Source organism: Podarcis pityusensis, assembly GCF_964106645.2.
Source record: "Podarcis pityusensis genome assembly, chromosome: 3".
NCBI classification, from domain to species: domain Eukaryota; kingdom Metazoa; phylum Chordata; class Lepidosauria; order Squamata; family Lacertidae; genus Podarcis; species Podarcis pityusensis.
The window spans coordinates 89363316-89378413 of record NC_138026.1 but is presented as its reverse complement, the minus strand read 5'-3'; the positions used below and the strand labels follow the sequence as shown (position 1 = coordinate 89378413).

General features: G+C 42.0%; 1 protein-coding gene across 3 annotated transcripts in view; it reads left to right on the top strand.

Moving 5' to 3' along the window:
• Positions 1-15098, top strand: part of ALK (ALK receptor tyrosine kinase) — a 586654-nt gene that overhangs the window by 537001 nt on the left and 34555 nt on the right. Inside the window, exons 14-16 of one of the 3 annotated variants that reach the window (XM_081000090.1) lie at positions 2437-2574; positions 3912-4056; positions 12150-12332. In XM_081000090.1, coding sequence (XP_080856216.1) covers positions 2437-2574; positions 3912-4056; positions 12150-12332 — 466 coding nt within the window. Of the gene's footprint in view, positions 1-2436; positions 2575-3911; positions 4057-12149; positions 12333-15098 lie in introns of those variants that run through there. The other 2 variants (XM_081000091.1, XM_081000092.1) reach the window with 2 other exon arrangements.

Genomic DNA, 15098 nt, shown 5'->3' with positions numbered 1-15098 from the left:
GATCAACAAGCTTAACTTTAGAGGCATAAATTTAAGATTAAGTTGCTGTAGATCAGGTTCTGTTTCCCTCGCAAAGTATTTCCGTATGAAGGTAAAGCACCTCAAAGCAGGACTGAATTTGGTTAATCATCAGCATGTGCAATTTTGTAAAAATAGTTTCTTTCTAGGCCTATGTTGTTTTTCATGTTCCTTGGCTGAGTTTTGGCCTATAAATCATGAGAGGGACCAAGGCCACCTTTCCTTCTATTTCAGTATTTTAGGTCAAATTGATCTGAACAACATGGGGAGGAGGGCCAAGCCTTGGCCTGCATGCATATCGCTTGGAAATTACAGCATCAGTGGAGTGTCTAAATAGGCCAAAACAGATACAATGCCATAGCAAGAAATTCAACATCTTTCCACGTTTCAAATAAAATGGTTTTCAGTGGAGTTGGCTTACACACTCAGTTGCCAGCCATCAAGTGTAGTATACCGCAGACAACTGCTGAGAAATCATAAGATATCCATGTGTACAGCAGACCTTGATGAATGTCTGAAGTGGCCTATTGAAAAACATTGCATTTGAGCTAATATTAAACTAAAAGTTCCATCTCCGATGGCTGGCCACTGTTTAGCACCAGACTGAAGGACTGCATTGACCTTTGGTCTAATCCAGCATAGCACAGTGACTAAAGTATTGAACCATCAGTGGGGGAGAACTGGTTCGACTTCCCATTCAGCTCACTGGGTGACCTTGGGCTGCTGTTTCTCAAGCTAACCTACCTCACAGGCATGCTGTGAGAATAAAATAGAAAGGGAGTCAACCATGTAAACCCACCAGACTCCTTGGAGACATTGTGGGTTATAAATGCAATAAATAAGTAAGTAATACAGCAATGCAACTCTTGTCTTCTGAAGCAACCTCATTTTATGTCAGCATCTGAGTAGTCTCTGGAGCAAGTGGAGTCAACACCTTCTGCAATGTATCTCAGAGCCTTTCCTTTTCCTCCCTTTGCGTCTTCTCTGGCAGTCTACAGGACCTAGGGCAGCATAATTCAGATTTAGCATTTATGTGCATTTATCCAATTCTCATAATGAATACATTGTTCTGTACTTAGTACAGGGGAGCAGATGCTGCTGCTGTTGCAGCCAAGCACACAGGGCAGTGCAATTTCTGTTGCACCTAGTTGATGGGGGAGGAATGTACAGAAGTCGAATTCCAAAGCAGACTTACCTGATTCAATCTTGGTGGATCATGACCTAGATCAGATCATGAATCCACATCAGGTCCTGGCACTCCCTTTGATCTTCTCTATTCAAAGCCTCACACACACTAGCCGTTCCAGGCTGTGGACACCTAGATAACTGAGCTTCTTTGAAGGAAGGAAAAAATGTTACCAACTTACCAAATTGAGGCAGCCCTTGTGCACATCTTAAACACTTTTATTTTATTCTAATGTTGGTTTTTTTTTTACATTTGTGTTTTTGTTCAGATTTTAAACAAAATGAGGGTGGCTTAGTTCCATCCCTGTGCAGAACTGGGATGGACGACACTTTAGTGGGTCTGTCCATCCCCAGTTACATATTTCTGAAGCTGAGCTGAAGCACACTGTAGGAAGATCTTCTAGGTGGGCTGGGAGCAGACTCTGTATTCTTCATTCCACCACTGACCTTTTCTCCAAATTGAGTGCCTTTGTTTCTTCCTGCTTGTCAGGTGGTTCCAATCATTAATCTTCATTGAAGAATCCCTTGAAATATACATGAAGGCCAAATGTCCTAATTATTGGCAGGAAGAAAGGGTTCTTTTCCGATAATCTCTTTGCAGATAAAAAAAATGCTATCACTTTATGGGGCTGCCTAACACTTTTTTATGATTGCATTAAGCAGCAAATTAAGATAGGCAAGAGAATAGGTTCTTCTTCACAGAATCTTTAGCCTCATTATCAGTTCCTTGCCAATTGACCAGGGCCTGATCTGCACATGGAGCATAATAAAGTGACAGAGTCCCAATGAGCTAGAGTGGATTGTTCCACTTCAAACTGCAAGTGGAGTTGTCACTTTTCACTGCTCTCTCACGTAACCAACATCCTACAAGTAAAACAACAGCATTATCTAGCACATCAGTGAGAAAGGTTCTCTTCCCATCCCATTCTCTGTGTGTTTTCTGTGTAGGAGAGCATTCAGTAATGGGATCCTCCCCATGTACAGTCTGGAATGATACAGCCCACTTTACCACCACAGGGCTCTTCCTCTGCATTACCACCTCATTCTGCTGCCATGCGTAGGCTAACCCTTATATTGACATGGCCACATTTACAACTGCTCTGATGCCCGTTGCTTTGTGAATATTAAATAAGGGTAAGAGTCAGTAGAGGCATAATCAGAGTTGCTTTTGATAGGTGAAGTCTTATGTCAGGTCCACGGGAAAAGTATAATTCTGGACATTTTTATTTACAGACTCTGACCAACCAAGTTATACAGAAGGTCTGCATTGGAGAGAATAATGTCGTTGAAGATGAAATTAAAGTAAATAAGAGTGTCTATGAATGGGCTGGAGGTGGTGGTGGAGGTGGAGGAGCAACTTATATATTTAAGGTACGCAAATATCCACCATCCATACAAATATTAAGCTTTGTCCTTTCAGCGTGAGGCACTCGGTTTACTTATGCTTCCTTCGTTTTGGTCCTTTTCAGCCTGAACTAGGGGGAATATGATCTCCCCTGCCCTCAAATGAGCCTGGTAATTGCAACACATGCGCTTATATAGGTTGCTGTTTAATTATCTCATATCTGTTTGATGACATCATACCAACTCACTCTTTCTTATGTGAGACAGTCAGACCACAGAAACATAAAAAATACCAATGGTCTGTCTAGCTCATTGTTTCACTATCCTGACTGGTGATGGCTCCCCGGGGTCCCAAGCAGAGACTTTTTCTAGCCCTACCTGCAGAGTGTGTTCTCTGCCACTATTACAACCTTTTCCAAAGCTTCAGGAATTCACAGTTGGGTAAAGGAGCTGGCTAGTGTGGAAATAACACATATGCTTACGTTTGTGGGCCAGATTAAATATCGTGCTAAACCAGTGACCTTTGAGTTCATGTATCATCTCCTTCTCCCCTTGCCTTCCAATGTGGCTGCAATAAGATTAGAAGCTTTCATTTTCATTCTCTATTAACCCCCTTTTAGTGTGACTTCCAAAATACAAACTTTCGTTAATCCTAGCTGTGATTGGTTGAAAAAGCCCAGGGTTTTCATAAACCAGTATTTGAAGTTGCCCTGTTTCAAACAAACCACAGTTCAGATTATTTAAAAGTTTCTCAAGGTCAGCTGAAACGACAAGCTGTGGTTAATCAAGAATGGAAATTTCTGCTGTGACCGCATTTGGAAAACTCTGTATAGTTCTGGTCATGACACCTCAAAAAGGGATATTATAGAGTTGGAAAAGGTTCAGAAGAGGGCAGCCGACATGAACAAGGGGATGGAGTGACGCCCCTATTAATGTCTACTTGTCCTTCTGAAGGCTATGTCCACTTGATAGATGTCTAGGAATTGGAATTAAAAAGAGATATAATATTTTTTTTTAACATGCCAGAACACACAGTTTAGCAAGCAATAGCAGCGTGTTGCAACAAAACTCTGTGGAGAAGATCCACTGTGTTCTACTACACAAAATGTGGTATATTCCCGGTGCTGTTGACACCCCTGTGTGCACGCCATTGCCAAATACTGTTTCTGCTGCTCTTTACTCCTACGGTACATGAGAAACCTAATGGTCACAATTAATCTTTGGGATGCAGGCAGATAAATAATGCAGCAGTAATCTGGGCTACTCCACAAGCCTGGAGGTTGCTGGCTTAGTGCAACGAACTTGTTATTTACATGTCTGACACATCTAAAATCCAGCTTTGTTTCTCGATTCCACCTGTCAAGATGGAAAATGGAAAGCCAGTCCCCTTGATTGTTGCAGCAGGAGGTGGTGGCAAGGCCTACAGGGACAAAGCATATACATTTCACCAAGAAAAACTGGAGAATGATACATCTGTTCCAGGGCTCAGTGGGAAACCAGGAGCCGCAGGTAAGGAACGTCCACTAACTCACTCCAAGCGCCTTGCCAGGCATAACAAGATGGTTGGCAAAAGCCATTTGGTTCTGAGCCAAAGAAGCAGCACCCAATGGGCTAGAGCATTGTTTGCCGCATTTGCCGCACCAGCATCTCCCGCCAGAGAAACAAGCAGTTGTTATAGTTTAAAAAGCAGCAGCTTGTCTCTTCAGCCTGGGAACTGCTGCAGTGACAATTTATCACACAAAGCTCCGGCTGCCCATATGGTTCTCCCCTGTACATTCATATAACTTCTTTGGATCACAGCCATTATCATTAGCAAAGAAGAATAGCTCAGGAGTTATGGGTGTTAGCTTAGAGCCCACAGCTGTCACTTTATTTCCCTGCTGAACCAGAGGGCCTGTATTACCTTGACCAGATCACAAATGTTCATGGCATTTATTAAAAGTGAGCTATTTACCCCTTAATACATTTATGTTGAAATGGTGGTTAAGAAGTAGAAAAGGTACAACTGTTTGACCAGTTCACTCATCATCTATTCTCCCCACCCCCCGCACCAAATAATTATTTTTTAACGAGTGGACTGGGAATTCTGCTGCATAATCTGCTGCTTCTCAGAACTCTTGAATATAAATTAATCTCAAACAAGACATAAAGTTGAGATCACTTAACCCAGATTAGCGACCTCTTATATAACATATAACCATCTTCTGTACTTGCAATTAGTAGTTTGGGAAAAATATTTTAATGCCATATTTTCTATGGAATCAGAAAATGGTAGCAATTGCAGACTGATGCCAATCCAAAATAAAATAAAATGGTTTTTTATTTGACCCTGGAGATTTCATACAGAATATTTCTTCAAACATTCATTACATACATTGGGAAATCTATCCCTTTTATTATTTTAACCATTGTTATTATAAATTACAAAGGTTAGTTATAACAAGTTGCTGGTGCATTTATCTGTGTGGTTTTAAGTTCCATTATTATGCTGTCCGGTACTGATTGTGAGAGTAGAACCAAGATGCAGTATTTGTTCTACATCATTCTAGACTGAAGGAGAATGGATTTATGAACACTTCCAGATGTTCATCTAATTTTTATGTGGTTTATTTTGAGTAGCGCTGAAGAGAATACATTTTTCTGAGAAAACATCAGATATTTTTCTTTCTCAGCCTGCTAGAAAAAGAAGGCCACTTTATTATCCCATAATATTCTCTAGTATTTATTCATTCATTGTGGCAGCCACCATTTATTCCTACCAAAGACCCAGTACATGACAAAGTCTGGCTGTTGTGGACAATGCAAACATCCCCCTCACCGAGAGAGAGAGAGAGAGAGAGAAATTTGGTTGCTGCCATTTGCTAATGGTGAGCACAGCCTCCCCACTCCAGAAACTGTAGGATAATTCATGGAAGTAGTATCTCTGATTTCTCTACCTGAAAATATGGTGGAGAGTTTTGAGATGCCATTTATACATAGTTCAATTTTCTAGTATCTGCTGCTTTTTATTAACACCCAATGTTTGCCCTATTCTGGCCAGTGTTCTCTCTTTCTCAGTCTCTCTTAATTGCTAAAAGTACTACCTCAAAAAGGAGATGCCCACCTTACTTAGTACAATACACCTTAGCACCAGCAGGGCTCCTTTGAAAAAAAAAAAAAAACATTTTATGGATGCTTCCCATTCTGGCCATTTCTGAGGCACTTTCTCTTCCTCCACACAGATCATTAACTTTTTCTGCAGTCTTATTTTGCATATATCCATATGCACCGATATTTACCACAGAGGCCTCTTTTCAGTTCTGTTTCCTTTTTTAAAAATTCTGATGTTTTTATCCTTCTATATCCTTTTCAGACACGGTTCTCCCGGCTTAATAAACCATATTTTGTTTATTTGTTTGTTTGATTGATTCATTTATGAATCGCTTCCCATAAAACATCCTGAGGCTACTTAACAATAAAAACATCAACAATAAGAACCTATTTAAAAGCCATTTAGCTCCAATAGAGATACAGACTGGGATAAAAATCTCCACCTAAAATATTAGTTGGGAAAAAAGAAGGTCTTCAATAAGCATCAAAAAAGATAGTGGTTCTGAAGAGTAGATACCACCACACTAGGACATGTCATTTTAGGGCAGGGCGTTTAATTTTTAAACATTTACTCAGTGAGGGGTCTTAAAAATATGTTTTTCAGTGTGATGAATTCAAATCTGCTATTATTATTTGTGACTGGACAACATTTGGCTTGGTAAATCTATGTTTGATTAAAAAGCACATACGCTGCTCTAGGAAAAACCACAGAATTTTAATTTTACCTTCTGAAAAGGTCAGGTAATGCCTATTAATAATTTAGTTTCTCTGCATAAAACATGTCCTACTAAGCATACAACATTACCTTGTAATCATAAAACAACATTAGAAAGTAATGACATCAGTTAATAAGAAATTTAAACAAGAAGTTTCATTAAGTCTTGCTCAGAATGGCTCATGGACAACAGCTGCCAATTTGTTCCTTGGCCACTGATGCAGCCCTCACATCTCTCGTGTGTCTACATTCATGTGCGACATAGCCTGTTTGCTGTTGTTAACCACCTTGAAAGGCTCACTGGGCCAGATTGGTGAGAAGTTTACCTGGCCTTATGGCGTGTGTGATCTGATACCCGTACACTTGATCAGTAGACATATCCTTTATGACATTGTCACTCCATGAAGTAAGAGGCTCCTCAATGGAGAGTTTGGTGAATGAAAGATCAGCTTCAAGTTCTGTCATGGTGTCTAGCATCTTGCCAATGTTACCTGTCCACTTGCTGTCAGACAAGGTCTTTGCATCAAGTGCTGTGATCAAGTGTTGCAGGGGTAACTCATTGGTGTGGAGGACACAAACCAACCAGATCAGCTTACAACCAAGCTTGACCTCTACCCAATGCATGTCACCACCCTCCCAGCCAGTGTTAACATTTGTAGAATCACCTCCAATGGCCTGCAGGCTCTTATCCGTGCACTTCTTCGTGAAATCTACAAGATTATTAGCAATAGCTTCTGCTGGTTTTTCTCTCTTTGAGTGAAGCAGTAGAGATCTTTCATCCGGTTCACTGCACACAGAATAATGCTGTTCTGTGGTGTTGATGGGGAACTGCTGATCTGAAATGTATGCTTTCAACCTTTAGTTGTCTCTTTACAGCCGTCCAAGAAGATGCAGTCAATTGCACCCTTCGGACAAAGATAATCAAATTCCTGATACAGGGTTATCCTGACTTTTTCTTTGGCCCTTCTTGACTTTATTGTGATCAACTACACCATCCATAAAGGCAGCAGTGGGGATTGCAACTGTGGCACACAGGCCAACATTATATCTGATGCTCTGCATAGCAACATTATGTATTTCTAATCTGTCTTTTTATTAGAAGTGGAAGGCCTGCTTGGTTTTCCTAATTCCTAACTTCCATCATTTCCATCTTGGGCATCAGCTATTTATTCTTAATTTTCATCAGCAGAGAAAATTATTTCATTTGATGGAATTGAAGCATTCTGCTTATGTTCAGCAAGCTTCCTTCTCTCATCTTGCCGCTTCCGCTATTTGTCTGTTATGCTGAGGCAGATCTGGCAAGCCAGTCTGATGTGGTCCAATAGAACCAGTCTTCTCTCTCTGACCTTTAATGAAAGCAAGTTCCTTCACAGAGATCTTCATCTCCTTAGGGCATGTACAATTAATGTGAGCTTCATCTTTGCAATTAGCATCTGCAGGGCAGCGAAATTCAGAGCATAGGTGGAGGGGAATAGACTTGCATTTGAGGATGTCACAAAGCTTGTCAAGTTTTAAAGTGAAAACCTCTTCGACATCTAGCTTTCCTCTATCAAGACATATGTTTTTGGCCTTCTCCCGGTTCTCTTTGATTTTTTGTAAGATTGTGGCTTGTGAATTTACAGTGGGGGCAACAAAAGAACTGTTTGCTTGTTCCCACTTTTCAAGCACTTTAGGGTAAATGTCCTTTGCAAGACTGGCTGCTAGGTAGTTTCTGACATCCTCATCACTTTGTTCTCTTAGCAGCAGCCCATACCCAAGAATGTCTCACAGAGTTGGGAGTTCAAAGGGCAGCAACTCTCTGCCAGTTCCAATTAGTTTGCTAAAGTGCATGAATGTCTCCAGCTCTTGTTCTCTTTTTAGAAGCCATTGTAGGTCAATTCCCACTGGTTACAGTATTATATTATTATATTAATTATATTATATTATATTATATTATATTATATTATATTATATTATTATATTACTGCAAGTACTTGGCAATCATTTTTAATTATTATAATACAACTTTTCTCTTTCTTTTAATAAGTTTATTGGAAATTTCCCCAAAATGTTAAAAAGTCAATATATTTATGTAGTTATTTACCAACCCAAACTAAATTATATTAATCCAGCCAAAATAGCTTTTGAATTCCCAAAGGCTTGATTCATCCATCACATGGAACAGACCTCCTGATGAGATGGAATCAAAAACGGAAGATCTCTGTCATTTTTGTAGAACAAGCAGCCTTTCACAATGATAGACTGCTTCCTGCACTCTCTTTAGCCCAGCCATTGGAAATTTTAAAACAATGGTGGAGGAGAATGACTGTTGGCCCAGTTCAAACACTGAGCCAATCAGTGTCTCCAAATGGATCAGAAGCAGAAGTAGACTCCTCCCCCACACATCACGGGTAATGTCACATGTGATGTGGATGCCCCACCTGATTTATAGAATCATAGAATCATAGAATCATAGAGTTGGAAGAGACCACAAGGGCCATCGAGTCCAACCCCCTGCCAAGCAGGAAACACCATCAGAGCACTCCTGACATATGGTTGTCAAGCCTCTGCTTAAAGACCTCCAAAGAAGGAGACTCCACCACACTCCTTGGCAGCAAATTCCACTGTCGAACAGCTCTTACTGTCAGGAAGTTCTTCCTAATGTTTAGGTGGAATCTTCTTTCTTGTAGTTTGGATCCATTGCTCCGTGTCCGCTTCTCTGGAGCAGCAGAAAACAACCTTTCTCCCTCCTCTATGTGACATCCTTTTATATATTTGAACATGGCTATCATATCACCCCTTAACCTCCTCTTCTCCAGGCTAAACATGCCCAGCTCTCTTAGCCGTTCCTCATAAGGCATCATTTCCAGGCCTTTGACCATTTTGGTTGCCCTCCTCTGGACACGTTCCAGTTTGTCAGTGTCCTTCTTGAACTGTGGTGCCCAGAACTGGACACAGTACTCCAGGTGAGGTCTGACCAGAGCAGAATACAGTGGCACTATTACTTCCCTTGATCTAGATGCTATACTCCTATTGATGCAGCCCAGAATTGCATTGGCTTTTTTAGCTGCCGCGTCACACTGTTGGCTCATGTCAAGTTTGTGGTCAACCAAGACTCCTAGATCCTTTTCACATGTACTGCTCTCAAGCCAGGTGTCCCCCATCTTGTATTTGTGCCTCTCATTTTTTTTGCCCAAGTGCAATACTTTACATTTCTCCCTGTTAAAATTCATCTTGTTTGTTTTGGCCCAGTTCTCTAATCTGTCAAGGTCGTTTTGAAGTGTGATCCTGTCCTCTGGGGTGTTAGCCACCCCTCCCAATTTGGTGTCATCTGCAAATTTGATCAGGATGCTCTTGAGTCCATCATCCAAGTCGTTGATAAAAATGTTGAATAAGACCGGGCCCAAGACAGAACCCTGTGGCACCCCACTAGTCACTCTTATGTGATTCTCCATCCTTAAAAGGGAGAGAGATTGCTCAGATAGAGCGCCAATTATGCAGTAGCACAGGGTGTCTGCATCCATGATCTATGTGGTCCAAAACAGAGGGTGTCCACACCCTCTTCCAATCACACAAAGGCTCTCTCTAGAGTGAACTGGGCCTATTCCCTCTCAACTGTATAGTGGATTCCAGCTGGGGGTTGTTGAGATAGGGAAAAGAGAATATCTAGTGTCAGAACAGCTGCCTCAATATATATGAGGCTTCAGGGAATCTGATCCCTCCCACGGTGGCAGCCAAGAAGCAGATGAACAAGAAGAGTTCTTACCAAGTACTTTGTTCAATATTCACTGAGAGAGAGATATGAAGGAATGCAGTCTCTCTTATATAATGACATTGCTCCGAGTAAAGTCCCACCCCCTCTGTCTCTCCTATTCTACGTCATCCCTGCATCAGCTGATCTGAGTTTTCTGCCTCTGAGCTTTCTATTCTACTACTCTCAATGCCTGCCTGGTCCTGGGGGGGATCTGGAATGCTTTCTAAAGACACTTGAGTCTGTCAGCTCTCGCTCCCCTGGTGTTTCTTCTTCCTGCTGCTCTTCTCCCAATATTTCCCAGCTTCTTCTCTATGCAGCCTCTGAACTATGACCTTCTGCAAACCACTGTTCTAAATCTATACGGTCTTCCCGTTCTTGGGAAGGTTCAGGTGAAGGTCCTCACCATTCCTCCTCAGTCCAGCTCCTGATAATATGCCTCAAAGAGTTCAGGCAGGAAATGGAGTGTGACACAGAAAGCAAAGGAATGTCAAACTCTAACACAGGGTTCATTGTAACAGCCCCTGCCCTTTCATGGCTGACCTAGGGTCTGAAACTTTCAAGTAAATGCCTTCTTTGAGATCCTGTTTTCTAGGTGAATTTTGTGTCTCATAGATCCATTTCTGTGCTGCTTTTCCAAAAGACCCAGTGCAAGAACAATAACCAGGAATATAGAAAGCTGCCCTATAGAAGGTCAGGTTATTATACTATTGTCTACTCTGACTGGTAGCAGCTCATCAGTCTCAGAGGGATGTATCCCAATCCTTTTCATTGTAGGTGGCAGGGCTCAAACCTGGCACTTTCTGAACACAAAAGCATGTGCTTTGCAAGTAAGCTTTGGTTTCTCCCCTTTTTAGCCCAACTTCTGGATTAACCTGTCAATTGCAGAGAGGATACTATATGTGCTCCCATATTACTGTTATGATATAAAGAAAGCCTTTGTTAGCCAGTGTTGGACCAAGACATTTTGCTACCTAAAGCAAAAGATGCACTAGATTTGACACTTTAAAGGTCTTGGTGCAGCATTCAGACACAATTTCTGCTTTCATCTGTTTCCTCGTCATCCTGGTACATGGCAGGTCCAGCCCTATTGGCACCATAATGTCATGTTGACCTTCCACAATCCAGCATCAAAGGCATGTGTACACTTTGACTGATACTGCACAAAAACAGGTTTAAGTGTGTCAGGTTTCCATTGAGCCTTCATTGAAAGAGAGGCAATGAATTTCTAGCAACTAAGTCCCCCACTCGTTCGCTCTGATACATACTACTTCAGAGGAAGCTGTAGCTTCAGCCCTGTGTACCTGAAAGAGCATCTCCACCTCCATCATTCAGCTCAGACAGTGAGGGCCAGCTCCGAGGATCTTCTGGTGGTTCCCTTACTGTGAGAAGTGAAATTACAGGGAACCAGGCAGAAGGTCTTTTTGGTAGTCACACCCACCCTGTGGCAAAGAGTTAAACAACTATAAAAAATGTTGTAGTCATCTGAAGCAGCCCTGTTTTGAGAAGCTTTTGATGTTTGATGTGGTTCTTCCCTCCCTGCCATGCACCTTTCCTTCTGTATTTTTGTAGAAGCCACCCAGAGTGGCTGGGACAACCCAGTCAGATGGGGGAGAGGAGTAAAAGAAATAAATTATTGTTATAGCACTTAAACGCTTTTTTAAAAAAGTATATACATAGTATAGATGAGACTTGTGCTCCACAAATTCTGTACTTTCCAGTAAGGAACCTATACCCTAGCTGAGTTTCTCCTGCATTTTATGGATGCAACAGGAACTTACTGGAACCATTTTCCCTTTTGGAGAGCCAGTGTGGTGTAGTGGTTTAGAGCAGTGGACTCGTAATCTGGTGAACCGGGTTCGCTTCCCCGCTCCTCCACATGCAGCTGCTGGGTGACCTTGGGCCAGTCACACTTCTTTGAGGTCTCTCAGCCCCACTCACCTCACAGAGTGTTTGTTGTGGGGGAGGAAGGGAAAGGAGAATGTTAGCTGCTTTGAGACTCCTTCAGGTAGTGATAAAGCGGGATATCAAATCCAAACTCTTCTTCTTCTTTTTGTTAAACTGCAGGTGGTGGAGGTGGCTGGAGTGATAACACTTCCTTCCTCTGGTCGGGAAAATCCTTGCTGGAAGGCGCTACCGGAGGAAAATCCTGCCCCCAGGCCATGAAGAAGTGGGGGTGGGAGACAAGAGGGGGTTTCGGAGGGGGTGGAGGGGGGTGCTCCTCAGGTGGAGGAGGCGGAGGATATATAGGTAAAGTGGCTTCGTGTTCAAGGTGTCCCTTCCCCTCCCTTAGTGCTAATGCTCAGCAAAATTTTGCTGAGACAAAATTTCCCTATACCTGGCATATCTCTATTTGCATCAATAGCTATCTGTATATTTGAATGTCATGTAGTGCTAAGTGTTGACACATGGGGGGTCTAAGAATCTGCATGGCCAAGGTTGTACCAATCTATTCATTGCTATAATGGGGCCCCTTTTTGGAATTCTGGGCATCCCGATTCATATTTGCCCCATACCCCAAAGTTTCTAGCCCTCATACCTATAGAAAAAGAGTTTAAAGGTGTGCTAAAGGATCAGAGGGCAGAGAGGAGGTAGTCTGAAGGGCTTCAGCTGGTTACATGGAAGGTGCCTCTGCAGCTTTCAGACCTCATTATGAGCACACTTAATTTCCCTGCACAATGCCCCTGGTCTTCTTTTCTCTCCTTGTTGTTTGGTCTGGGGGTTTTTTTTTTTACTTCTTTAAAAAAGCAAATTATTCCATGAAATCGAGTTGTGCAGCATTGAACTGCACAACTTATGCAGATTGGTCTTGTTTATTTAGAATATGACGTTTAGTATTTCCAGCTATAGATGCTGATGAGGTGGGAGGCTTGTGTAGCATTCTTGACCCCCTGTGTATATGTTGCCTTTTAATGCTAGATGAACATTAACATGATGCAAGCTCTATTCAGGTGTTACTTGCCTAGAGGGTCAACACGAGGACAAAGGGGCTGTGCTTTTGGCTCCACCCTGCTATTGCACAACTCCATCTGGCTTCCTACCTGTTCAGGGCAAGTGGGCTTCCTGCTGCACTAGCGCAGGCTCCCAACACGATTTAGAACCCTGATCATACAGGGTTCTAGATCACACAGAGAACTTGCATAAGTACAGCACACTTCCAGCTGCATATGTTTGCCCTGGATACATGCAGAGCCAGAGAGAGTTGCACAATGACAGGGGCGCCCCTATCCATTTTTTGGGAGGGGTATGGTGTTTGGCTTGGCATTGATTGACTTGGCATCAAGTCTCTGCAATTTACACTGCAGCTGTGCCAAACTGCTCTGGTACTTATTAGCCTATGCACCAGTTAATGCTGTTGGCATAGTGCATGTTGAATAACTCTTGGCAAAAGCAACCAAAAGCACCAGTCCTGTACAGTGGGAAGGTCTTTCAAAAGGACATGCCATCAGCCTTCAAGATCTTGCTGTGAATTTTGAATATGATGGTGTCCTCTTCATGTTTTGTGTTTATGAATGATGAAATAGTAGCAGGAGGCATTTGCTGTGCTTTATGGCATCAAGGTACTTTTGCCTGAAGGCTGTTGTGCTACAAATATGCATTGGCTTTGATCTCTAGAGGCACTGACCTCTCAAGACAAGGCAAGTAATTCAGTCTTCACAATCAGTCCTTGACTCCATTGCAGATGGTTGCCAGTTGCCAGAGAAGTCAATTGCAACAGCAGTATTGAAGGCCTATTATGACAGCTGTCAGAGCCTAAAATTCAAATCACTGGGTGGACAATAATTTTCACTACCTGTCTTTCAATCTTTTGGGCCATCCTGAATCTTCTCATCTGTGGTGGTCTCTTGCACCTTATGCTACTAGTTTCCTATTTGGGTACAACATGTGATGGATGTGGTGTCAGCTGTGGAGAAATCACCATGAGGTAATTTTGTTTTATGCATGCTGGTTGGTTATTTGAATGCTGGCACATCTCAGATACATGTTGGGTGTGCTAAATCCTGGGAAACGCGAAATGTTGTTTAGACCAGAATGTGGCATGTCTTGCTCTCGACACATGGCTGAGAGGTACTGAAGCATTCAGATGATCCCTCATGCAAGAACAAAAATCATCTTGTGGTGACTCCATCCTATTGTTTGCCACTTCAAAATGGTTGGGGGGAACCCACCTATAAGTGTGAGAACTCTGGGGGAAGCAAATGATAGTTGATTTCAAAATCTTACTGAACTGCATGTGTATTATATATGCTGCTTCTGAAAAATAGAATTGAAAATAACCTTGTACGATTATTTAAATTTTCAAATGTGTTTTCCTCTTCATTTCCTGCCTTTCTTCAGAGGAGATTCAAATTAAATAGCACTCTTGGTACTGGTAGATTGATTGGTTATTTGGTTTAGGCAGGTTTAAGAATGGGCAACAAGAAAGGAATCTATACTGTACATGGCAATAACCTAGGATCTGCATGGCAGGAATAGCAAATGTGGTGCATTCCAGATGTTGTACTTCAGCTCCAATCATCCCTGATCACTGGTCATTCTTGCTGGGGTTGATGGGAGTTGGAGCCCAACCATCTCTGGAGAGCATCACCTTGGCTATACCTGGTGCATGGCATCTGCCAAGATGAGCTACCATAGACTCAACATGATAAAAGAGAAAACCTGTCTGATTATTGCTATGCCTTGAACAGCAGTTTGACTTTTGCACACGCCAGCATTTTCAATCTGTCACTCAAACAACGTGAAGATTTTTATTTATTTCATTAAAATTATACACCACTTGATTGTCACAAATCAACAACCTGAAAGCAGTTTACCATCCCCTACAATTGTAATATTTTTGCTCAATGGATCTCCCCAGGATTGTGCTGAAATACTCATTTGCATCATTCAAACCGCTTATTAAACTGAAATTCTTGAAATGACCCAGTAGTCACTTAATATTTTGCCAGATGATTGTCCTTTTTTCTGCCAGATGTTCTTTATTTTGTAGAGTTGGTAATTAGTATTTTTCCTTTA